Below are 26,277 nucleotides of genomic sequence, written 5' to 3'. Positions count from 1 at the left end.
CACCACAAACGCCCTGGGCACAATCTGATTTGCTCACTGCTTTCTCATAGCACAGTACCTGTGTGAGCCTCAGAATTCACGGAACACTTCCACACTGTTGGTGGCAGCTGCTGTGGGAACAACTATGGCTATGGCCCTGAGCACCAGAAAGTGAACTAACGGTGATTGAGTTATATCACTCCTGGGTTCACACCCCAAAGCACCAAGGACAACAGACTACAGGCAGGCTTTATACTCAGGTTTATCGTAGTGTTGTTAACAATAGACAAGGGGATGGAAACACAAGCCAGTGGATAAAGAAAAGGGGGAATATATGCACAGTTACTACTTACCCACTAAGGAGAAAGAAACCACATTTGTAGGAACAGGGGAATCCTGAAAACCATGTTAAGTGACCTAAGCGAGCATCACACATGAAATTTTTTTAAAGGCATGAAAATAGAAAAGAGGTCATTACAGAAGAAAGAAGAAAGAAGCTACCTTACATACATGAAAGAAAAGGTCTCTTTTATACAATTAAATATATACTAGTTAAAAAGAAAGTAATAAAAACATAGCAATGTGTATTATGAGAACATTCATATGAAATTCAAAACTTGCTTTAACTATGACGCCAACTGTCAGACTCATGATTACCTCTGAGGGGTGAGTGAGTGACAGGGATACAGAAGGAGGGTTCTGGGGTCTGACATGGTTTCTGTGCTGGTAGTGATGGTATGAGTTCTTGTTTGTAATAATTATAAATGGTTTATAAAGGTTATAGTGGTTTATAATGGCTTCACTAGTCTGAAGCTTGTATTCTGCAGGTTTTTTCTATTTTCTTATCATATTTGATTATTAGGTAAAGAAAAAAGCACTAGTGAGAAGCCCCTCATTAGAAGTAAATTTTGGATCCAAGGATGGAGCACAGTCCTTTGATCACAGAACTAGGAAGACCATGAGTTCACAGTCAGCATGAGCTGCACAGCACGATGCTGTCTTAAAATAGCTATCTACAGAAGAGTTGAGTATATGCCTTAACCTAGGCATTTAGAGAGTTACTTAGACCTAATAAAATTCTTAATGTTGTGGCTCTCTGGGAGAAGAAAGTGAATTGTGGGCACTTTGTCATGACCTGGCTCCCTATGAGGTCTCAGCTGGATGGCCATCTGGTCCCCTGGACACTATAGTTAAGCGTCTTCAGCTTGTAATTCTTCTTTGTAAATTACGTGTGTGTGTGTGTGTGTGTGTGCTGAGATGTGGGGGGTCACATACATGGCATGTATATGAAGATCAGAGGACAACTTTCAGGAGTCCGTTCTCTCCGTCCACCTTTCTGTGGCCTCGGGGATTGAACTCGGGTCTTCGGGCTTGCATCCCTGGGTAGCAAGTACTTTTTTTACCTATTAAGTCATCTTGCCAGCCCCTCATGCAGCTCTTGAAAACAGTGTTTCTAACACTAAACTACGTGAGAGGACAGAATGACCTGTCCATCTACCCATTCTAATTGGTGTCCTTCTAAACCTTTCAGTGAAAACTATTTCTCCTCTTTCTTCTTCACCACACAAAGAGTCAGCCATAAAATTTCGGCTTGGAGTAATCACACCCTGAATCAATGGCTTCCTTTTGTGAGTTAAAAAAAAATCCTCCTAACATGTTCATTTTAATTTAAAAAATCCTATTTTAAATGGTAGGGAGCCTTTTAATTCTCCACTCTGGGTTATAAAAAAAAATAATAGATAGGCAGAAATGTGTTATTAAAGCTATTTTTCTTGGCGTTCTGGTAATTTAGTAAACTGCTGAAGCTCGGCCTTAAGACTTTATGATGCAGGAAGAAGAGGGCTGGTGTGTTGATGAATAACTGCTGATGGCCCCTCCCCCAAGCCCCGGCTCCTGGACGGAGCCTAGAGGACAGCAGCTGCCACTGAAGAGTGAAGACGCAGGAGAACGTTGTGGAAATAGGGTTTAGCCAAGGCATTTTACTCCAGAACCCGTGTGTGTGTGTGTGTGTGTGTGTGTGTGTGTGTGTGTGTGTGTAGTGAGAGCGGCAGGCTGCATTCCCGCCCCCACAACATGTGTGCGTGCGTGCGTGCCTGTCTCTCTGTCTGTCTCTCTGTCTCTCCTCCTCTAAGACTTAAGAGATAGGTGAGGGTAGCTCTCGGAAAACAGCTCTTAGGGCTAGTAACTTCTGAATATTTCACCAACCCCAGGAAGATTCCACACCAAGGTCAGTGAGGGCCCCTCCTGCTGCTTAGGCTATCACGACAAAAGGCTGTATGTTGGGCGACTTAAACATTAGTCATTTATTTCTCTCAGTTCTGAATGTCCAAAGGACCAAGACAAGATCAAGTTTTGTCATCAAGGTTTGATTCCAAAACCTCTGGCCATGCCTTGCAGGTGGACACTGTGGCACGGTCTTGCTTTCTTCTCGTGTGTCCTGTTCTTTAGAAAGTGAGCATGCCCTAACATGACACTAACACCATGGTGACAGTCCTACTCCATCTCCAGATAGTCCGCCTCATCACAGTGAGATCTGGACTCCCACCTGCTCAGTTTGGGAGGATGTAAGCATTCATCCTTAAGCAGAGAAATGTGTTGGGTACTAGATCTGATCCTTGGCAGCAAACCCTCTCCTGATGGTCCTGAAACTCTACAGACTATTTCTGCTGTACCTGCTTCCTCCTACCTAGGCTGTGCCTATATGGGGCATTGGATGGAGACCCGAAGCTAGAAGATGAAGGACAATTTTCCATGCATTGCCAGTTCCTGCTCTGGTCAGCATTTCCCCCCGCAATAGCAGTTGCTATATCCAGTTTGTAAAATCCCAAACACTTGTACAAACAGCTTCACTTTGCCTTCTTCCAACACCAACACCAGAAAAGTAGCTTCTCCTCCTCAGAGGTGGAGATCACCTCCTCTAAGTTCAGAGACACTAACCCCAAATAGCCCTGCTCCCAGATGCCCACATGAATTTCAGCTCTTTACAGCTCCTAAGCCTTTTGTATTTTCCTAACCCCACCCCCTTCTGTTGAGTGGCAGCTGCTTCCTACAGTTGCTACTTTGGGGGTTACTCTTGAAGTCTTTTTCATACCCTTTCGGTTCTTCAGTGCGAGGCTAACTAATATTTGTATTACATACTCTGTCTGTTGAGAGAGCTGAAGTCAATCGTCTCTTGCCTTGGCTCTGACGCACAGCCAGAACTTGGCCTCATTTGACTGAACGCTGCCATCCTGAGATATAGGTGGACCTCTGGGTCCCCAGGACTTCTTCCTTTTAAAGTAAAGCAAATGGCAAGTGTGTTTCATTTATGAGTCTGACCCCACTAAGTCAGTTTTCTGCCTCTCACCTGGGTAATGTCTGAGTAGTAGGTTGTGGCAAGGAAAACATGCCTGGTTGAAAAAAAGGCTTTCTTCTTTCAGACAGGTAGGTCTGTTAAGGCAAAATGTGACCGTCTGTGTAGCTAGCATCTAGGCCTGTGTCTGGAGCAAGGAAGGTGTGTCGTAAGTGACTTGCATGCAACTTCCCCCAAAATGTCTACTAAGAAAGCAAATGAACAGGAAGGTAGACGGACAGATGGGTGGGTAGATGTTATGAGTATGTATATATGTATGCATGTATGTGTGTACCTGACCTCAAGAACATTTACTAGTGATAAAAATAAATGTCATTGCTTCATTTATTTTTTTAGTATGCCAAAAATTGGAAATGGCTGTATGTGAAAGAGTGGGGAACCCTGATGGCTCCTTGGCCTTGAGAGGGAGGGAGGGGAGGTATGGGTGGAGGGAAGGGGAGGGAAGAGGGAGAAGGAGGGGAGGGAAGGGGGAGGAGAAGGGGAGGGAGGGGGGAGGAGGAGGGAAGGAGATGGAAATTTTTAAATATAAAAAAAAATAAACCATGAGAAAAAAAATGAAAAAAAAATGAAAAAAAAAAAGAAATTCAAAGTAGCATCTTATTTTATTTAGACTTTCTTTTTTTCTCAGATAAGCAAAGCCCAGGTATTCCAAGACTTGCCTGGCCATTCTGAGGCCAGAAAGAGCTAAGAGATGGGTTCCTTCCCTCTTGTGCTCTGCCCACCTCACAGAGTACCCCCACCTCCAGAAAGAGTGCCCACATTCCTGCTTGCTTCCTGTCTGGCCAAAACCAGGTCACGCTAGAGAGTGAAGTGTCTGTCTGCAAGTGGGTCCTATACCTAAGGGCCAGTTGGAAACGCATAACCAGTACAAGCAGCAAATAACTGAGAAGTGAGGAGGCCCTACCATCAGATAAGCCTTGGAAGAAGCCCTGAAGTCCTGGTGGAGGTGCTCAAAGGCTGGGAGTCATCCTACCAACTTCAAGCAGCCCCCTTCCTATTTCCTGATTGAGGATCCACCGCCAATCTCCTCCAAGCCTTCCGTCTTAAACCTCCGTGTCTGATCACAGCGGCCTAATGCTGGAGAGTTGCTTAGAAGCCTTAGTTCTCCAAAATATTCATAACAAATATTCTAGGCTATGGTGTTACTGTTGAGAACTTGGGTTGTGGTGGTTTGAAATTTGCAGGCAAAGAGACAGAACTAGAAAAAAAAAACATACTAAGCGAAGTAACCCAGACCCAGAAAGACAAATATAATATGTACTCACTAACAAGTGGTTTCTACACATAAAGCAAAGAATAACCAGCCTACAGTTCAGAACCCCAGAGAACCTAGACTACCAAGAAGACCCTAAGATCCAGAGGACCCGGGTTCAATTCCCAGCACCCACATGGCAACTTACAACTGTTTGAAGATCCAGTTGCAGGGGATCTGACACCTTCACACCAATGCACATAAAATAAAGTTAAATAAACCATAAAGAAGACCATAAGAGAGACATAAATGGATGTGCCTAGGAAGGAGAAAAAGACAAGATCTCCTGAGTAAATTGGGAGTGTGTGAAAGAGGGGAAGGGAAAAAGGGGGAAGGGAAGGAAGAAAGGGAAGTGAGGAGAAATGTATAGCTCAATTAAAAACAATAAAGTATAAAATAAAAAAAGAAAATGGCCTCTGTAGTGGCATTCCATTTGTATTTTAATAAAGTTTGCCTAAGGATCAGAAAAGTAAAACAGCCACACTGGCCATCTTTACAGACCAGGAAGCAACGACACATGCCTTTAATCCCAGTAGCCACACTAGTTGCCATAGAAACCAGGCGGTAGTGGTGCGTGCCCTTAATCACAGAACTAGTGAGGAACGTAAGAGGAGAGGAGACAGCTCTTAGACACAGTCTCATTCTGAGATTCCTGGAGGCAGGATGGCCATTTTTGTACTGAGATAGAGGTAAGAGCCAGTGGGTTGACTGTTTTACTTTTCTGGTCTTCGGGTTGAACCCAAATTTCTCTTTCTGAGTTTTTATTAATGGTGCTTCAGGTCCCCCAAAGGAAATGACACTATAGGAGGTGTGACCTTGTTGGAGTAGGTGCTTTCTTATTGGAGGAAGCCTGTCACTTGTGGGGTGGGCTTCAAGGTTTCTTTTTCACAAGCTCTTCTTGGTGTGACTGTCAGTCTCTGTGTTGCTCAAGGTCCTTCTGGGACTTTTAGAATCTTGGCTTTATCCCTGCTACTCTCAAATTTCCTAAGGTTATACATTGGTTTAAGTCTCCTCTGCTCACCTCTCGGAGCAGTGGTTTGGACCATTCTGTTTGGGAGAGCACCCCGGTACCCACCTCTGTTTTCACTGGAACTGCTGCCCAGATACCCAGGGGCCCTGGTCTTAGCTTCATGTTGTCTTATATTCTGTCTCTTGTAGGTCACCCCAGTCCCTTGTTTAGTCTCCTTTTTATGAGAGCAATCTGTTATTAACCTTCTTCTAACTCCTTCACAGGAAAAAGTCCTGAATGACAAGGAAAAGGGGAAAAAAAAGAGTACAAAAAATACTTTTCTTGTTTTTAGGCATTTAAAGTATGCTTATAGAAAAATTACCTTTACTAAAAATAAGTAAATATAGATATTACTGATTTCTCTTACTGCCTTTAGAAAATTTTGATCTGTCTTTCTACCTTTTAATTTTTTTCCCCATAGGCAGTGTTTTTCTCTGTAGCCCTGACTGTCCTCAAACTCTCTCTGTAGAGCAGACTGGCCTCAAACTCACAGAGATCCACCTGCCTCTGCCTCCCAAGTTCTAGATTTAAAGGTGTGTGCCACCACCACTGTCAAGTTGGTTGTTTTTTGTTTTGTTTGTTTGTTTTTGCTTTATCTTGATGTTTCTTATTGGGGACTATCTATTGCAAATAATCATTAGGTCCTGATGTTGAATAGGAGCTATTTAGAGAAGGATGTTCATTGTGAGGGCTGATTCCCAAAGGCCCCCTGCTTCACCATAGCCTAGCTGTTTCCTCAGGGGATGCAAGTGTATTTTTTTTAAATCTCAGTTTTTCATAAGCTCCACACCTTTGCTGTGTGACCCCTAAGTTTCCCTGGAGACATGGCCTCTGTTCCTCCAGACAGCTGTGTATGGAGTTTGGGAGGCAGGGACAGAAGTTGCTTTACAGTGTAGACCTCTCGCCTTCATCAGCTTCTGGTCTCATGTTTCGTGATGCTAGGCACATGGGACCTCAAGCTTTGTAGACTTTGGAACCTCACAAGGAAGTGTAGCTTGCTTCTTGTCATAGATCCTTCAGCATTTCGGCGTGATCTGTCCTTCTGAGGTGCTCACCACTCCTCCATCACAGCTCTGCCTTAGGTACAGGGTAGATGTGCTGTGGGCTTGACACCATCTACAGTCACTTTGGAAGAAAGCCTTCCTGAGGAATTATCTACATCAAGTTGGCCTGTGAGGGATTGTCTTGGTTGTTGAGGTGGGAAGACGCAGCCCCCTGTGGGCAGTACCATTCCCTACACAGAGGGGCTCTGGCTATATAACAGTTGAGAAATCTAGAAGCAAGCAGGCAGCAAGGATGCATTCGTTTCTCTGTAATCCTGACTGCAGGTGGGAGGCTCTAAGTTCCTACAATGGACTATAACATGGGACTGAATACCATACAAATTCTTCCTTCCCTGGGTTGCTTTCAGTCGGGGTATTTTAGCATAGCATGGGAAATGGATGTTATCTGGGAGAAAGTTTTAGGAGTAGGGCAGATATGTCTTCATTGCCACCTCTTATACCATAGTCTCCACTGAGTAGACATTAAGTCTGACTCGGGTCTACATCATCTTTTAATCCTCATAACTCTTGCCATTACCATGAATAGGACTCAGGTCCAGAGGGGGGGAGTTCTCACCAATGTTAAAGTGGAAAAGTTTCTAAGAAACTGCATCTGACCAATGGTAATCCCCATGTCCCCATGTTCTCTGTCTCTCTCTCTCTCTCTCTCTCTCTCTCTCTCTCTCTCTCTCTCTCTCTCTCTCTCTCTCTCTCTCTCTCTCTCTCTCTCTCTCTCTCTCTCTCTCTCCCTCCCTCCCTCTCAACAGGCTGAGATCAAGGGAGGGGGTGGTAAACTACAGTCAAGCTAGAAATAAGACGCCCTTAGTTTACATTGGCAGCTTGCCTTGGAAATAACTCTTTGGGCATGTCTTGAAAAAAAGTCTTCTAGATTAAAGGCGTTGGAGAGGAGACTAACATTTCACGAGCCTGCTTTGCAGACTGCATCAAAAGGCCAAAGCTGGCTGAGTAGCACCATTTTCCCCTCAGCTTCCTGACTGCAGAGGCAGTGGAACCAGCCTCATTCCCCAGCTGCCAGGCCTTCCCCGGCATGAGGAACTTCAGCTGTGAGCAGGAGTAAAGCCTTTCTTCCTTAAGTTGCTTTGCTCTGATACTTTGTTTCAGAAACCAGGAAGGTAATTAATACAGGAGCAGCCTGTTAACCAAACATAGCAAGAAGCAGCAATATGAGAAGCAGAGGCCCAAAGAGTAACAGGAGCCCCAAATGTAGCCCACGGAGGAAGATAAGGTATTATTAGTCTTAAGGGAAAGTGGGGAAGAAATTACTTTTCCAGAATAAAGGTCAGTGAGTCTAGTGACATCATACTATGAGGTCAAGAGAAATACTTTTTGTGGTTTATGCCCATTCCAAGACATCAGTGCCTTTTAGACCCTCTGCCTGTCATTGCTTGTAGGACTGGAATACAGTGTCCAGTGTTCTTCAGACCCGGCTCTCGCTGTAGAGTCAGCCCCCAGGTACCCAGCACTGTTGATAAAAGAGCGCTATAGAGGAAATAGTGGTGGTCCATCATGTGCATGGACCAAAGCGTTCATCCTGACATTAACAAGTCCTATTTAATTTCATCCTGATAACAAGCATTAAAAGCATAACCATGGATTTCACACCACAGACCAACTCTGGCTGATAACAGCTGCTTGTTATGGAAAATGGATTCTCCAGCTCCAACCAGCCCCAAGGGCATAAAACCTGGCCGTTGATTCGTGATGCCTACATGGATGTAGACCTAGAGAACCAACTCCACTGTCTCCTCTTTCCATCGTGCATTCTCCATGAATGTGACCAGGAGGCTCTCGGGGTTGCCTTGCAGGTCACTGGTCAGAGATGGACCAGACGGAAGTCAAGGACAGCGTCGTTAGGCCTCCCACTTGAACAGAGTTTGTCACGTCTCAGACTGATTTTTGTTCCATTTATTTGAGTATGCGTGTGTGTTCATATGTGTGTGTACATGTGTGTATACATGCATGGAGGTCAGAGGACAGCTTCTAGGCGTCAGCTCTCTCTGTTTCCTCACTGGGTCCCAGGGATCGAACTCAGGTCACTGGGCTTGGAAACAAGGGTCTTGACTAGCCGAGCCATCTTACCGACCCTTAAAATTCATTTTGAAATTGTATCTTATGCCAATACCGTGTCCAGGAGAGACTTTCTGTAAAACTTCTACCTGGGGCAGACCACAGGGAAGAATATTCCTTGTATAATGCCCATTGTAGGGATGTGGAATCTGGGACGTTGGAGAGTAAGTAAATCACAGGAGAGAAGAGATAAGTGCTCAAGATTTTGACCCCTGGGGATCCACATGTAGATAGTAACATTCCCAAGACCCCACTCTGTGTCTGAAGAAACACCGAGACTCATGGGAAGAAAATGAGCAGCTTTCACAAACCACAGCAAAATAAATGAACAGGCACACGCATGTTCAAGCAGCTCATAGTTTTATCATAAAATATAAACGTTCTAAATTAAGAGTCTTACTTTCTATCTTACCAACAACAACAAAAACAAAAACCAGTCATGTTAGCTAAACACAGGGGCCTGTGTGGTCTTACGAATAGGAGGGTGTGTCTGCAGTGTGAGCTACGTGAGGGAGGCTATGCAGGTAAGTGTTGGTCAGTAGATGAGTCTGGTCTTGCTGTTTTCTGGCGGCCACCTGGTTGGAACCTTGACTTTCCAAACTTCACACCAAGCTGTTGCAGAATCCAGAAATCCAGAACCTTTAGCCCTGATCCAAGGGCACAGAGAGGTGGGGAGAGAGAAAGCAGTCTAAAAGCGGATTCCATTCCCACTGGAGGAAAAATAGGGGCTGTTCATCAGGGGGGCTCTGGACGCCGAGTTGAACCTGGAGAGAGGAAATAGAAGTAGTGATGAAGTCCCTGGTGTTCCTTGAGAGACTGGGGAAAAAAATCATCTGTTGCTTTTGTGGCTGTCAAAGGTTGGAAAGCTGGGATGAGCTTGGAGGGTAAAGGCTTTAGCATCATACAAGGTTTAAGCTCTGGGCAACTCAAACTCCAAATGACAGCGTTAGAGGACCATGAAGGGCTGCGTCCCTTACTATGTTGGTGCAGGGAGCTGCTGAGGGCACGTATGGATGATGTCTAGAGTCCATGCTGGGGGGCTGGAGAGATGGCTCAGAGGTTAAGAGCATTGCCTGCTCTTCCAAAGGTCCTGAGTTCAATTCCCAGCAACCACATGGTGGCTCACAACCATCTGTAATGAGGTATGGTGCCCTCTTCTGGCCTGCAGTCATTCACACAGACAGAATATTGTATATATAATAAATAAATAAATATTTTAAAAAAAATCCTTCCTAGAGTCCATGCTGTCTCCACAAAGGGGCTACCAAGAATGAAGCCCCCCAATTCCGAGTACCTCACCTCTAGGCCTGTGAGCACCTATCTGTCCTAGAGGAGCAAACACATTAAGGAAGTTCACAACTTTGCAGAGCACGTCCCATCCTGGTATCTGATCTCAGAGGTCAGCCAGCACCAGCGTAACTGCCCCCACATAGCTGCTTCCCGCCTCAGCCTCTTTGTCCGTACACTCCTCAGAGCAGCAACCCTGAGACACCACTGTGTGAGTGCCGGGCACGCTGCTGCTCAACTCTCAGGGATGCAAGGGAGAGGCGGGCCTCGGCTTCAAAGAGCAAAAACCCACACGCCTCCCTGATTTCTTCACCAGCACACTTGTATGCATACTTGAACAGTTCAAAGGTCAACTCCTCCACGGACCGTCCCCTGGCCTCTTCAGACGAGACTGATGCAAGCTTCTGGGATCTGACTGCGATGCCCTCCCCCATCTCCTATCATCCATCGAATGGAAGTAGAGCTTAATTCAAACTGCAGCAGAGCAAACAGCTGGATTTAGTCTAATCCAGGCATTCTCAAGCACTTTTCAGCTGGGCAGATGCGCATTCCGAAGGAGAGTCACCTTCGCTCTCCCATCAGATGGAGAGACAACAAAGCCATGTTAGAGGAGGGAGGAGGGAATGAAACAAACCAGGGCAAGGGTCTAATGGCCTCCGCTGCTTACATCTGTGGCTCCCTGGCTGTATCAGTCCACGGACCAGCCAAGATTTGGATACGATTTCATATCTTTCTCTCTAAAATGAGTTCCAGGACAGCAGCAACGGTTACCTGGCTGCTCAGCACCCAACCCAGGGACTGCCAGCACATCCCTAATAGGCAAATTGCCTATGGAAAACACATCTCTTTTTCTCTTTTAAAAACCACACTGAGAGATGGCTCAGCAGTTAAGAGCATTTGTTGCTCTTCCAGAGGATCCAGGTTCGATTCTTGACACCTACATGACGGCTTGCAGCCATTTATAACTTCAGTCCCAGGGGATACTGCACCTTATTACCTTCTTGGGCACTGCACACCTATGGTGCACAGACATATATGAAGACAAAACACATATATCCATAAAATGAGAAATGAGTTATAAATGATTGACAGTGATGGCAGCACAGTGTGTGCCTGTTATCCCAGCACTTGGGAGGCAGATCCAAGACGATCACAAATTTGAGGCCAGTTCAGACTCACTAGACCCTGTCTCACAAAAACAGAGGCTGAGAGGTGTGCCTCCATGCCAGAGTCTTTGTCTAGCATGTAGAAGGTCCTGGGTTTAATTCCCAGCACTGGAAGGCAAGAAGTGGGAGGGTCCTCTGTGTCCCCTGGCAGCCTCTTTCACTCTCTCCTCCAGGAAGGTAATCGATAACCTCTTGTTGAGCCCTCCAGACTACACCCCATCTCCTGTTCTCTCCCCTAGGCCCACGTTTTCACTCTGATGTGCACAGCCTTTATTAGATCCCCAGGCCGAGCAGCCAAAAGACTTGAATAATCCCATCCCAACCTCCTTTTCCAATCCTATTTTCCACCTTTTCTAGGGACAAATCTACTGCTTCGAACCATCCATGCCTCTGTCCTCGGGCCTCTAGTTTGCCTTGCACCTTCAAGGGCTTGAAGTCACTTGCCTAGCATGAGTTAGAATCTGGGTTCATTCAATTCCTGGCCCTTCAAATTCAAGAGCTCAAGGGGGCATTTAAATGATTGCCTTGCCCCTTCCCACAGCAGGACCTGATTCTCCCTGCCTAGATTGCCTCCTCTGCCATCAGAAGACCTGCCTCTGGCCTGGACCATTTTATCTTCTCTTTACCAGAGCGTGTACCAACCAGTCCTGCCAGTCCTCAGTCTTTTTCTTTATGTGTATGTATGTGTGTCTGCATCAGTTTACATATGTCATATGTGGGGGGGAGGGGTGCCTGCAGGGTTAGAAGAGAACATTGGATCCCCTGGAACTAGAGTTCCAGGTGATTTTGAGCTGTCAGACTGTCAGTGCTGGGAACCAAACCTGGGTCCTCTGTAAGATTACTAAGCTGGGCCATGTCTCTACCCCCCGCCCCCCGTTTTTTGAATGGAAGAAGTATGCCTTATTATCTGTGAATTCCCTGCAAGCTAAGCTCGCATTAACACCATGAATTAACACAGTAGTTTCTAGAGTGCATGATGGTGGTGGAGGTTCTACATGCCACGCTGTGCTCTACAAAATAAAAGGGAGGGAAGAAAGAGAGGAGGAAGTAGAGGAGAAAGGAAAGACATAAGAAGAAGTCATGGATATCATATTCAAATACCACCATCGACCACCTCTTGAACATTCCCTGAGCACCCCAGGGGATTAAATGGTCTGAGAGTTCCGACTGTTCAGAAATCTGCGTGTCTTTGTTTCTCACAGTTTTCCCCAAACAGATCAGGCTATCAAACCTCTCTGAAACATTGATCCCTTTTCGCAAGGTATTAGGGGAGATGCAAGATTAAAAGGGCAAGATTCTGGGGTCATGCAGGGTCAAGTGGCCAAAGGGTGTCTGCTGGGCAAAGTGGGGAGGGCAGGAATCAATGTCAACCTAGAGAGTTTGATCCTAACCTAGAACCTGAGTTTTTCCAAGTGGGACACACATGCCCCATGGTCTGCCTAGGATTCTGAGGTCCACAGCAGTGGTATGGCGCCTCCTGCCTTGGGTCACCAATAAATACTAGCTGAGGTTTTGACTTGTGGGAATGAGTAGCTACCTGTTAATTATGTTAAAGCAAACACAACTTTGTAGCTCCAAACCATGCACAGTCCAAAAGGAATTATCACCCTAATCGCCCCGTTTGTGTTGGTAGTTTGCAGCTGAGCCCCTTGCACAAACCCAGGAAATGCCAGGCTTTTATACTGATTGGTGGGCATCAGTGGCTAAGCTGTGGGGGACCCTTCACGAGGACCTGTCATAAGTCCAGGCTAATCCTGCAAGATTAGCCTGGCAAGGACTCCAGATGCATCAGGAAATGGATAGGAGTCATATAGAGATTAGTTAACCACATTCTTTGCAAATTATCCAATGATAATGACAGCATCCTGAGCCACCTGTAATTACACAGCTGCAGTTCTACAACCAGCCTGTAGGTGGCAGTCTGCAAAATACCTTCCAAAGGCTCCTCCTAGATCCCGGCCCAGGCTCACCTCCACAGGTGTTTCTCCAAGTCCTCAGAGACATTAGGCACAGGAACAAAGACATGTCCCCTCCCCACTACCACCACCACCACCATAGGGCACGTATACCAAGAAAGGCTCTATGAAGCCCACCCCGCTCACCTGCCTTCTCTGACAGCCATCTGGATTCAGGTCAGCTCTCCCCCCCACCCACCATGACTGAGGACTCACCCATATCCCTGGGTGAAGAGGTATGGAGGCCCATCTCCTGCCATTGGGGTAGGATCTCGGGGGTTGGCGGGCAGCTTCTGGGGCGTCCTCTGAGGATATGGATAGTTGGACTGGACGAAAGGGATATAGCTCATCAGGGGTGTGTAGGAAGAGCGGAAAATTTGCTGTCCCATCTGCTGTGGGTTGTATGGTGTCACCTGCAGGGCAGAGAGAAGAGAGAGACAAAATCAACATTTCCCAGCCCTGACCCTAACCCCAGCTGCTACCTTTTTCATCTGTGTGTCCCTTCCTTGCCTTATGTATCTGAGTCTCAAACTTCTAATCTGTAAAATGGACAAACACTATCTGCCCTGCTGAGATTCGTGCTATTGGCTTCTACCTTCAGACCTCAACAGACTGTGAGCCCTAAACAACCTCACCCAGTGGAAATCCCTGTCAGGGAAGAACAGGTCTGTGCTGTGAAGACCGCTGTGTAGCTGTCAGCTATGGTTGTCAAGGGCTTGAAATCCAGCTGGGGTGAATGAGGCGCTAAAGTCTGGATGCTATTGAGTTGCGATTCCTGTAAATGGCCGCACGTGGCTAGCGGCTGCAGCATTGGGTAATATTTAAGAAAGCGCAAAAAGGAGGCAGGGCAACACAAAACTGAGGGGAAGATGCCGGATACCTGGGCAAATGCCCACTGAGGACTGGGGCTCCTCCTTTCCGTCTTATTCATTGCTATTTCTGCAGCTCTGAGACAGCAGAGTGGATACAGTAAGAGAGGCCATGGAGGAAGCGGGAAGAAGGGGGAGCACTAAGCATCTCATGACATGATGGGGAGCACTCATCAGGAACAACACCTCCCATTACTGGCAGGCCTTTCCTTACATGGGTCCTCCTGAGTGCTGAGGGAGTTTCTGACAGAGCTGGCAACGTTTCTGGATTTCCATCATAGAAGCCACGGTACTCAAAGGCCCCCTTTCTCTCTCCCTGCATGTTCATGTCTAAGATAAACCCACTTGGTGGGTGGTGGTGGCTCATTCCTTTAATCCTAGCACTCAGGAGGGAGGCAGAGGCCGGTGGGTCAGCTTGGTCTCTACAGGGCAAGTTTCAGGAGAGCAAGATCTGCTACACAGAGAAATCCTGTCCCCCAAAACAGAACCCAAAAGGTCAAAATGAATAAATAAAGGAAAATAAGGCACTTAGTCAAGTGCGTATGAAACCCTTGGGCTGTGGGAGACCCTTCACCTCACAGCTGTCACTACAGCTCCAAACCCTGTGAGACAAGACGCTCTGATCTTATCCTGATTGTCAGTTTCATGGAGTTTAGAATCACCTAGGCTGGGCTGCGAGGGTGTTTCCAGAGAAGTTTAACTGAGGATAGAACCACCCTAAATGCGGACAGTTTGAGTCCTAGGGGTTGGGGTTTTCGACTGGATAAAAAGGGGGTTCAGATCACTCGAACACCAGCCTTCATCTCTCCTCGCTTCCTAACTGTGGGTGCACTGTGACCAACGGCCTCATGTCCTAAGTCATGTCTTCTCGCCATGATGAGCTGTACTCTCCAACTGGGCAGAGAAATAAGAATGACCCTTCCTTCAGTCGCCTTGGCCAGCTCATCATCATGACAAAGAGCAAAATGACACAGGTCCCATTACTTCCATTTGAGAGATAAGGAAGCAGAGGCTCCCAGAAGTAAAATAACTTGTCTCCAGTCCTAAATTACAGCCAGAACCCCCAGGGAGAGCCCAGAGTCCGGTTCTGTTCCAGCCTTCCAATGCTGTGCACTCTCTGAAGGCTGAGACCCTCCCCCAATCTTTGCCATGCCACTCAAAGAAAGGATGCAGGGCCCAGCGATACTGAGTGTGGGTACTGAAACCCTGAAAGGACAACTGTCCCACCAGTTCGTCGGCATGAGAGATACAAAGGAAACTAATAAACAGCAGTGGCCTTTGTCTTTAAAATTCCTACCATGCTTTATACAGATCCTTCAAATATATACCCAGGAGGGGGTGTTACTGTTTGCAGGTGGAGGTGATGTGACTGGGATCCTGAGACAGGCTCTCTCATCCCAGTTAGGATGGGGAAGACTCTTATTCCTAATGAAAGAGTCCTGCCCAAGCTAGTTTTCACCTAAGGGCCCATCTCAACCCTTCAGAACAAACCAGCATTATGCCAGCTCAGAGAAGAGGTTTTTCAGAGAAAGGACGGGAATTCCTGGGAAAGACCAAGTGAAACGTGGATTGTCCATGGACCTGTGGGTGAGGTGCAAGTCCACTTGGGAGCGAGGAACACTTGTCTTCAGCCTACTCTATGTCCCCAATCTAAATGATTTTGCTCATATCCCATCTTTGCCCCAACACTAGTACCTCTGAGCCTGTTTCCATGTCTGTTGATGAGTATATGTGAGCTATATGTGAGCATGTATGCCAGCTCAAGCAGCTAGAGAGTATGTAACTGCATGTATTTCTCGTGTGTGTGTGTGTGTGTGTGTGTGTGTACAGGTACATACACCACTGTGCGCTCATGGAGGTCAGAGGACAACCTTGGGTGTCAGTCCTCACCTTTCACCTTGTTTTGAAGCAGGGTCTCTTGCTGTTCACTGCTATACGTCAGACTAGCTGATCCATGAGTTTTCGGGGATTCTCTTGTCTCCACCCTTCAGATCTTGCCATAGGCACACTGGGATAACAGATTCATGCTACTGCGTCTACCTTTACATGGGTCCTAGGGGTTCAAACTCTATTCCTCATGCCTGGAAAGTAAGCACTTTATACACTAAGTCATCTACCCAGCCCACCACCTATTTCTCTCTGCTTCTCTCTGTGTAGGTCTGTTACTATCTCTGCTGCCTACTGCAGGACTTTTGTGTATCTATGTGCAAGAGGTGTCCAGCATGGTGACCAAGAACCCAAGGCTGCTCTTTAGTTAACACTTAAGAGGCAATGGTATCTGAAGCACCAGTGTGCCACATTCAGCAAATAAAACTACAGGACACCAGTTGAATCCAAACCGGAAATAACCTGTGAATGTATTTTTAACATAAATATGTCTCATGTAATATTTAAGATTTACTTATACTAAAAATGTATTCATTATTTATTTGAATTTCAAACCAAACTGACTGTCTTTTTTGGGAATGAGCCAGCTCACATAGCATGAGGATGACTCTTGCCACACACATGCTGGGCAGAGCTGCGGGGTTTGGTCCCACTGAAAATGTGTGGCCATCTCTGTGCCCAGAGCCGAGGCTTCTGGAAGGGCTGTGAGTTTCCCTTTATCTTTATATGCTTCTGTCACCTGATGAGAGAGAAGCAATAGCTCCTGCATCTTCGGCTCGGACCCCAAAAGAGCAAGGAGAACAGACCCTGATGCTGATCCACAGCCCAGTTCAGCCAACCCAGAGGCTTGTGGGCAAGAGCTAAAGACTCCTGGAAAGTCTCTGAGTCTTTGAAGCTAATTGCTATCACAGCAAACCCAAACTTAGGTGTTACTGTTTTGGTTTAATCTCTTTATCCCTCAGTTTCCCCATCAATAGCATGTCTCATAAGGTGGTTGAGAAGGTTAAAGTAGTGTAGGAGATGCCTTCGGGAAAGGCCCGGCATTTTCATGCAATAAGAACTCTTTTAAGTTATGTCTGGTTTCACCGTGTGCTAAGTCAGTGATGGGCTAGAAAGTAATGGTGATGACAGCTAGGCTAGGATGAAGGAGCAGATAGCTATCTGACGGAAAGACCTTGTGGAGTCAAGGCACAGAAGGGGAAGTATCTACTCACCTGGCGGGAGTAGCACCCCAGTGGGGGGTGCACAGGTTGCTGGTAGGGCATCCTTGCTGACCGCTGTGGGTACAGGCCCTAAGGAGAAAGAGAAAGGTTCCCAGTGCTAGGTGAGGGTCCCTAGCCTGAGCACAGAGTCCCCAGCCTGAGCTCAATATCCCACTCACAGGCCTAGATCTACATCCTAGGTTGACCTCCTCCCATCCCTCAGCTAACTGTCTCCTTGACGTTGCCTAGAGCTGACTGGATCCAGCTGAGGTCAGCACAGCTCAGGCCACTTGACAAAGGCCCTTTCAATAGTCATCGAAGCCTAATTGAATGTTTAGGAGTGTTTTGGAAGTGCCAAAGACTTTTGGCCTTTCAGAGGCTGATCTGTGTCTCTGAGAAAGCTACTCTACTTCCCTTTCTCTTATCTTCAGAAGTGTGTGGGGCCAGGCCAGTGAAGCCTGTAGGAATGGCCTCTCATTGTCGATATCTGCATACATAGGTGTGGAGACCAGAGGTGAACCTCCTGTGTCATGTCTCAGTTGTTTGTTTGGTTTTGTTTTTTTAAGACAGAGTCTCTCGCTGACCTGAGGCTTATCAAGTAGACTATGTCGACCGACTTCTGGGAAGTCCCAAAGATCCCCATCTCGGCCTCCCCCAGTACTAGGATCGCAACTCTGTCTCACCGTGCCCAGCTTTCTTTATTTGAATCCGGGTGAATGAAACCCAGGTCCTCAAGCTCGCAAGGCAAGCACTTTAAGGACCGAGCTGTCTCCTCAGCCACCATGGGCCTTTTCTACTTTACCCTAAGCCAATTCTACCTTTCACCTAAAATGTGAGGTGTCCTATACCTCTGGGCCCCATTATTGAAAAATCCATGTTCAAGTATACGTGTGCATGTGTAGAGGCTGGGGTCTAGCCAGCTGTGATTCTGTGTACAGATGTGCAACAATGCCCCCATGCATGCTCATTTGGGTTTCTGCTAGGGGCCTGTGTGTATCTTTTGCTCATGGTGATGGTAAGCAGGAGGATAAATAAAGGAATGCCAACAAAGAGCTGAGAAAGCACCTGGGCACATAGTAAGGACTCTGTAAATGTTAGGTCTGTCCATCATCCCCCCACTGGCCCCTCCCTCTAGGAGCTCTAGCAGCTTAGCCCAAGGGTGGGGCCTGGGATATCCACGTGTCCAAACAGATACAAAACTCACACACCTAGCAGAAATGGTACAGAGGGTGGGCCACCCATGACCGCTCCAACTGAGCCAACCCATGGCCCCTCAAACTGACCACCCAGTTGTTACCTACATCACAAGGGTGCCAAACCCTAGCCCTACATGTTCCCACATGGGGACCAAAAGAGCTATGAAAGAAGATTAACTTAAAATTGTAAGCTTATTTAAAACATCATTGTAAGATTGTTTTGCAACTATTCTATAACTTGACAGGTTGATTCTAGGGCATGGACAGCACAGATAACAATGACTTGTCAAAATGCCATGTAAAGTAAGCATGCTTGCTCTTGCAACCCATGGGCCATGGGTTGTACATGCCTAGATTTAACGTGTTGCTTGAGGCAACTCATCGTCATCCCATGTGGCCGAGAAACACTAAACATCTGGACAGACTGCACCTAGCATGATACTCAAAGTCAGTGCACCTCTCCGTCTGGGACCTCTTTCCAGAGCATCCTTCATCCCAAAGTGTTACTTCTGCTCTGGGCTTGGTTTGTGTCAATCACCAAAATGGCAATGGTGGACACCAGGCTTCTGATGTTATCCTTAGCTCCTCATGAAGGTCTCCAGGATCTCTGATGTGGAGCTACCTCAAAAGCCTCCCAGCTCCTCTTGTTCCAGCTTCCAGGTCTCTGAGACTCAAACACTTGCTATCAGAGAGCCCTGCCCTTCCTTTGTCACTAAGCATTGACACTTGAGACCTTCCTGTCTTGGCCCCTCCAACTTCCACCAGTCCCGGCCTGAAGCCAGTCCCCACCCTATCCCTCATGACCTATTGCTTGAAGTTCTGCAACCAGTTCAGCCTTACTCACCACCCATCATGACCTGGCCGGGTCCCTCCCACCCCACCCTGGAATGAAAGTAATCCAAGAAGTCTTCCCAAAGGGATGACCTTGCTCATTCCAGGCCCTTGGTGAGCTGCAGGCCTCTGGTCAGGCTGTTCAGGGCCCCTCGACTGCTGTTTCCTTTGAACTCCACTAACAAGCTCAACTGCCCCTTCTTCCAGGACTGCCAACACCAGCCAGCCATCACCACCACCACCTGTTCTGCGCTAAGCCACACTGGGGCCACTGGAGGGCATACAGCTGGCCAGCCCTGCCCCCTCCTTGTAAAAGACGTTGCCTCATTCATTAGTATGAGAAAGACTGCCTGACTCTAGGGATGTCTGCAGTTATTAGAATTGCAGCTCTGTAAAATCGTGAGCAAGTAAGGGCGAATAAGTGTTGACTCCTCTTTGCTTGAGGCCATGGCCTTTCCCCATATGGCTTCCCGTCTTCATCTGAAGATGCTCATGCTCCTCTGTGTTAGGGACCTTGTCTTCCTATCTCTGAGTCTCTCCACCATGGAGCTCTGAGTAAATTGGATTTGGGGCCTCATCTTTATTCCTTAGGCCCTGTGTGGAACAGACCGTGATAGACTAGTTCCCTGTTCTCTCTGCCCCCTCAAGGTCTACTGAACTCCCTGACCCCCTTTTCTTGGAGGTGAATATTAATGCAATGAACATCTGTGTCACCCTGGAGACTTTAAGAGTCCTTCCCTGTGCTTAATCCCTACAACCAAATCAGTTTCTGCGGCTGCTGTAATTATGATAAGCCTGGCTCGCCTACAAACTGGGGCAGTTAAGGCACTTGCCCAAGGCCACACAGTGAAGATGCTTCAGAGCCCTCTCACCCATCTTCTGGTTTCCAAATCTGCCTTCTCTCTACTCTATCAGGCCTCCTGATCAGATGGCTCAAAAACTAGGAGATTCTGAGACACAAGAAGGCGGAGATGCTGTCTTTAGCCACCATCTAGGAGGGTCAGCTCCTTCATGGCCATCTTTGGTTGGACCCACTCACTGCCTGAATTGTCTCACAAAATCTAGTAGGTCCTCCTAGCCAGGCCAGGGCATTACTTATTTGCAGAAGTGGATGGATGGATGGATGGATGGATGGATGGATGGATGGATGGATGGATGGGTGAATGGATGAATAGGTGGGTGGATGGATGGATGGATGGATAGATGGATGGATGGATAAGCAGATGGATGGATGAATAGGTGGATGGGTGGGTGGGTAGATGGATGAATGGATGGACAGATGGATGGATGGATAAGTAGATGGATGGATGAATAGGTGGGTGGATGGATGGATGGATGGATGGATGGATGGATAAGTAGATGGATGGATGAATAGGTGGATGGGTGGGTGGGTAGATGGATGAATGGATGGACGGATGGATGTATGGATGGATGGATGGATGGATGAATAGGTGGATGGGTGGGTGGGTGGGTGGATAGATGGATGGGTAAGGATAAATAAGTAGAGGAATAGTATGTGAATGAATGGATGGGAATATGGATGAGTAGCCAAGTGGACGGAAAGATGGATACATAAAGCAGAAAGGCTAGAAGAAGCAGCAGTTAGAGAATGTTTCAGAATGTGCCCGGGGATACAGCTGTCTGAGATGCTAAACTGAGCTGAACTCTCAGTGTGTGTTACAGAAAAATATACCACATGATCGATAAGAAAGTACTCTATTCATCTGCCATCCAGAGCTGCTGACTCAGTTTCCCGCCTTCTGTAGGAAAGTCGCAGTCAGCCCTGCAATATGAACTCCACTGTCTCTGAAGATACAGGACAGATTTGATGCTCAGAAAAATATATCGACACCTTACTCGCTCGGAAAGCCAAGTCAGTGGAGCACGGCAGCGCAACCTGACACCGCGCTCAGTACATGCAATTGGCGAGAGTGACTTCCCGCCGTGGGAAAGCATGCATGCAGTCTGGTGTGGAGGTCCAGTGTATCCCCCTGACCTTTGATTTGCTCCTGAACTTACACTGGACTCCAAGTCTCTTCACCTTTGAGTGCCCTCACCTGGTGCAGTGCTCAGCCTAAAGTAACCACAGAGCAGAAGTCTTTAAGATTCCTCAAGAAAACGGAATAAATAAATAGGAATGAGTAGGCCAATGAGTAGGTGAATAAGTGAATGGGGATTAGGCAAGCCCCAAATTGCAAGGGGCTGAGAACGCCAGGGAAGGAAGCCATGAATTAATGACCCAGATGCCTCTCTCGAGCCTGTGTGAGGATGTCGTTACTAATGTGAGGATGATGCCCTGAAATTGCCCCTGGATGGTCTCCACCTCATCCTGAAGCGCAAGGTGTTTTGTACCTGTAGAGGGAGGGAGAGGTGGGGACTCATTCTTCCTGAAAAAGTTGAAAACAAAACAAAGACAGGTCCTTTGCTAAGCTCTTTGAGTTGGAGAGGAAGAGGCATCAGCTCAGGGAGCCCCTAGAGTAGAGAGGCTCCCCACCTACCTAGGACGTCTAAGCCATCAAATACTTCTTGCTCTGTGTGAACAAAGAAAAAGCACTGGCTCCAGGGAGAAGGGATGTGATGGAAGACAAGTTAAGAGTGACCCCAATTTCTCCTCCAGTTCCCCTTTCCAGACAGGGCCAGGTCAGCAAATGGCCAAAGCCCCTGTACTTCCTGGAGGAACTGTGTGACACCATGGAGAAGAGCCAGGGATGGGAGCCGAAGCTGAGAAAATCTTTGATGCTGAGCGCCTCTCCTGAAAACACGGAGCACTACCTAAGGGGACTGTTAAGTTATTGGATCGGACAAAGGCTTAAACTAGAGTGGACATTTATTTGATTCTTTCTTCCTTCTACCAAGTGGGCCACAGCTCTTAAGGGATATTAAGTTAAATGGACAAAATGAAGAAACTACATTTTCCCTGCATAAATAAGCTTCGTGAGTAAAATTTCAAACCTGGCTACAAGTTCTTCACTCTCCCTTGGTGTGGCACTTCTAACTCCCATTCAGACAGGGTCCCTAGATCATGTGTACATGTATGGTATGCATGTGCGTGAGCATATAAGTGTGTATGTGTGTGTGCATGCGCGCCTGTGTGTGTGCATGAGTGCGCATGCCAAGTGGTGAGTCAGGGCAGTTACAATGGACATACAGCAGAGGGTCACAGATTGACAGTGTCTACTCTCGTTCTCAAGTGACTTCTGGTTAGGGATGGCATCAGAGGGGAGTCCCAAGGCCCTTGGCACAGCAGGCTCCTTGGAGGAGCCAGAGCCACCTGCTTACCTGATACTGTGGGAAAGCGGAGTGGCTGGAGAACACTGGTGGGGGTGGACAGTTCAGATTGAGCCAGAGAGGCTGGTTCAGGGTGGTCGAGGTCAAGGCGGCGGTGAAGCGTGGGGCGAACACATTGCCGGCGTACTTAATGTTCTTGTCAGGCACTGGTGCCAGTGTCGGTGGGTTAACTGCAAGTCACAGCAGGGGAGGAGGCAGCTCAGTGCCTGTAGCAGGGGGAGGCTGCACGGTGGCCACCCAGGGATGCAAACTCTCGGTGTCACATCCTTTAAGTGCCAGGAGGGTCCGTCCAAGTCCAGGAGCTTTCTAGCTCCGGGAAACCATCATTAGTGCACCGCTTGCTCATTTGGAAGGAATGGCTTCCCTATCACTCACTGGTAAATGAGGCTGGTGAGCAGGGGATGCAATAAATCACGTGGCTAAGCTGGGTTTCACCTGCTTGCAAAACCGAATTCCAGCTTTATGCAAACAAGTGCAAAGCTGTTGCAAAGGGTCTCCCTCTAATGATTAAATCTACCCCAACCAGAGCTGGATACTTGAGCGACGCTAGAAACTCTGTACAGGTTGTTGTCTCTATATGGGAATAGTTTCCTAGATGTTTTAAAGATTAATCTTTATTTTTCTTTGTGTGTGTGTGTGTGTGTGTGTGTGTGTGTGTGTGTGTGTGTGTGGTGTGTGTAAAAAGGGCAGGTGTCAGAATTTCTGAAGCTTGTAAGTCACCCAAAGTGGGTTCTGGGGACTGAACTCTGGTCCCTTGGAAGAGCAGTCAGCTCCCTTTACCACTGAGCCATCTCTCTAGCTCTCAATGTTCTCCTGAGTATTCAGAAGCATGAGATAGTTCAATGTGGGCTAACTTAACACTGGGTTCTAAAGCATGAGTTTATGTTTAATTGTTAGTGATTTCTTCTCTTCTACAGAGACATCCATGGCCAACAGAACCAGAAACACATCCCTCTGCAGCATCCTTTTGTGTTAATCTGTTTGTGTCTGGAAAGGGGTTTTGACTTCATGACCGAAGCAGCCATAGGGAGGTAAAGGGGAGGAAGACAGGCTAGGCCCTCGATAATCTTAACATGGAAAGAATACAAAGCACAGGTTTCGCTGTGGCCTGGGCACACTGAGAAGCTGTAAAATATCTCAGGTTGGGACTGTGGACCACATCAGTTATTGTTTGTGCCCGTGGGATCTCTGAAAACCGATTACACTCCTCTAGCAATTGGATTCCCTTAGGGGACGCTGGGAGAAAATCATTTCCTCCATTTTACAGAGTTAATAAAATCCTGACACCCAAGAGTAAACAGTGCCTAACCCGTGGACAGAATGAGGTAGCCTGCCTGGACTTACGATGGTTTCTGGGTACCCTGCCTGGACTTATGATGGTTTCTGGGTACCCACCCAGGACTTATGCTGGTTTCTAGGTACCCTGCCTGGACTTATGATAGTTTCTGGGTACCCACCCAGGACTTATGATGGTGTCTGGGTACCCTGCCTGGACTTATGATGGTTTCTGGATACCCACCCAGGGAAGGTCCACTTACACTTCAGATCCAGTCCATCCATATCCACTTTGCCTCGAAGCCTCAGCTGCCCACCGGGGTTCTTGGTGGCCCCAAAGAACTCATAAAGCAGGTTCTTCTCAGCTGGCCACACAGGCTTCTTGGTTGGCAGGGTCATGGAGATGGTGCCCATTGAGTCACTGTGACCCTCCTCACCACAACTGTCCTTCCGGCTCTGGGGCCACTGGCTGAGAAAGAGGCCCTCTCGACCTTTGGTCAGCTCTTTGGTGCCAGGGGTTCGTTCTACAGAAAAAGGGAAACTGAGTCAAAGCCTCTGGGAAGCAAATATGTCTTGTAGATTAATTTCTTGCAGCCCGTATCTCATACTGAGGTCCACGTCATAAATAGGGACTGTGTATGTCTCAGTCAGGTTCAACCTCAGGTTCATGCTGAAGTCTGCTCTGGCTGCTGCCCATTCTGACCTCCCTGTCTTATACAGGCACTCTTCAGTCACCTGTCTCATCCATCTGACCATTGATCCATTCACCCACATACTCATCCATCTATCTATCCATCTGTCCATCCATCCATCCATCCATCCATCCATCCATCCATCCATCTTCCCAGTCACTCATCTGTTCATTGGTTTATTTAGCCAGTCACTTACCCATTTATTCATTTATCTGTTCCTCTGCCTTTCTGTCCATCCATCATCTATCCATCTACACATGTTTTTTTCTTTCCTTTTCTTTTTCTTTTTTTTTTTTTTTTTTTTTAGACAGGGCCTCATTGTGTAGCCCTGGTTGACCTCAAACTCACTATGTAGACCGGGGACTTAAGGTCCCAGCGATCTACTTGTCTCTGCCTCTTGAGTGCTGAGACTAAAAATGTGTACCACTATGCCTGCCATTCATTTCATTCTTCCCTCCTCCCTCCCTTCTTTTCTTCCTTCTCCTACCATGTCCCCCCTTCCTTCTTTCCATCTGTAGGGCCAGGCTAAGGACATGAGGTAGCTTGGACGTGGTTTAGCAATGAGGGAACACGTGGCCTAGGTAAAGAGACACACATCCCTACAGGACACACAGTGGAGCCATGCTGCTTAGTCCCTCATCATGAACTTCACCTCTGCTGTGATTCTCACAGGCGATTCAGCTCTCCCATCAGCACCAGGGCCTTGCCCTGAGTACTGGGGACAAAGTGATGAGTCAGAGCCAGGCTGCCCTGCAGGAGCTCACACAAGGAAGAGGGAGATGTGCCCAAAAATAGCTCTAGGACAAGGCAGATGGGCACCATGAAGTGTCAAAGAGACAAAATGGGAGAAGACGCTGATTGGGATCTTGTCTGTCTAAGAAGATAACTAGGAAGGAAAGAAGGTTTAGTAAGATTCTCATTCAGGGTCAACAGGAATGCGTTACAGGCCTGGGAAACGACAGACAACTACCAGGAAACATGAAAGGGACGAAGTGAGTCATCATAAATGACTTTCTATAGGAGGGACTCGATGGGTGACAGACTCAGGTCTCACTGCAAATACACCGAGCACCCACCCCTTGCAGAAGGACACTGTGACACCTCCACGGAGCTCTCATCCACATTTCCCTCAATGTTATCATGAATGGAGTGTGTGTGTGTGTGTGTGTGTGTGTGTGTGTGTAACAGTGGATGCAAAACGTTCTAAGTAAGAATTGCATTCTTACTGAAAACACACAGAATTTCTTGTCATCATTCCCTAAGCAAGAAGCTGTAATCACCGTTTACACAGCACTTACATTGGCTTAGGCAGCATCAGTAATCTACAGATGGTTTACAATGTGTAGGAGGGGGTACAGAGGTTGTATGACATTATGTATGCTCTTGAGCATCTATGGGCTGAATATTTGAGGGGTTTCTGGGACCAAGAACTAGAGAGACAGCTTTATAAATGTGTATACACATAAATTATATTATATACTATATAATATATACATATACTCACATATATTATCATTATTATTAAGGCATTTCTCTGTTAGAAGCAGAAGGTGGGTTTTGCCCTCTGCCCTGCACTCTGTCCTCAGACTGGCTGTCTCCGAGTGCCTCTACAGAGTGTGGCTAAGAAGCCCATGTACAGGGCGATGGCTCTGTGCTGCTCTGGACAGCCTGTAGGCACCTGGGAACTCTGGTACCAACTAGATCTGAGGCCCTGTGCTTCAGTCATTACCTATGGCAGTGGACATGATCCCACCACATCAACGACCCCCTGAAACCCAGCCCATCAGCCCCTGAGAGCCTCTGCATAGACCTGGACCTTACCTTCCCAGCAAAGGGAAGCCCTGCTCTAGCTAAGACCAATTTAGAAGTCTAGGACAATTTTAGCAGAACATGTCCCCAGAGTCTC

The 26,277-nt window shown here is 47.3% G+C and overlaps 1 protein-coding gene across 1 annotated transcript in view; it reads right to left on the bottom strand.

The window, feature by feature from the left end:
* Positions 1-9,411: 9,411 nt before the first annotated feature.
* C6H1orf94 (chromosome 6 C1orf94 homolog) overlaps positions 9,412-26,277 on the bottom strand; it is a 40,881-nt gene continuing 24,015 nt past the window's right edge. Inside the window, exons 3-7 of the mRNA XM_038335566.1 lie at positions 23,943-24,203; positions 22,396-22,574; positions 17,102-17,179; positions 13,348-13,544; positions 9,412-9,487 (exon numbers count right to left, since the gene is read on the bottom strand). Coding sequence (XP_038191494.1) covers positions 9,412-9,487; positions 13,348-13,544; positions 17,102-17,179; positions 22,396-22,574; positions 23,943-24,203 — 791 coding nt within the window. The remainder of the gene's footprint in view (positions 9,488-13,347; positions 13,545-17,101; positions 17,180-22,395; positions 22,575-23,942; positions 24,204-26,277) is intronic.

The sequence above is a fragment of the Arvicola amphibius genome, chromosome 6, assembly GCF_903992535.2.
Source record: "Arvicola amphibius chromosome 6, mArvAmp1.2, whole genome shotgun sequence".
Classification (NCBI taxonomy): Eukaryota; Metazoa; Chordata; class Mammalia; order Rodentia; family Cricetidae; genus Arvicola; species Arvicola amphibius.
The sequence above is the reverse complement of the archived record's forward strand: the minus strand, read 5'-3'. Positions and strand labels throughout refer to the sequence as shown.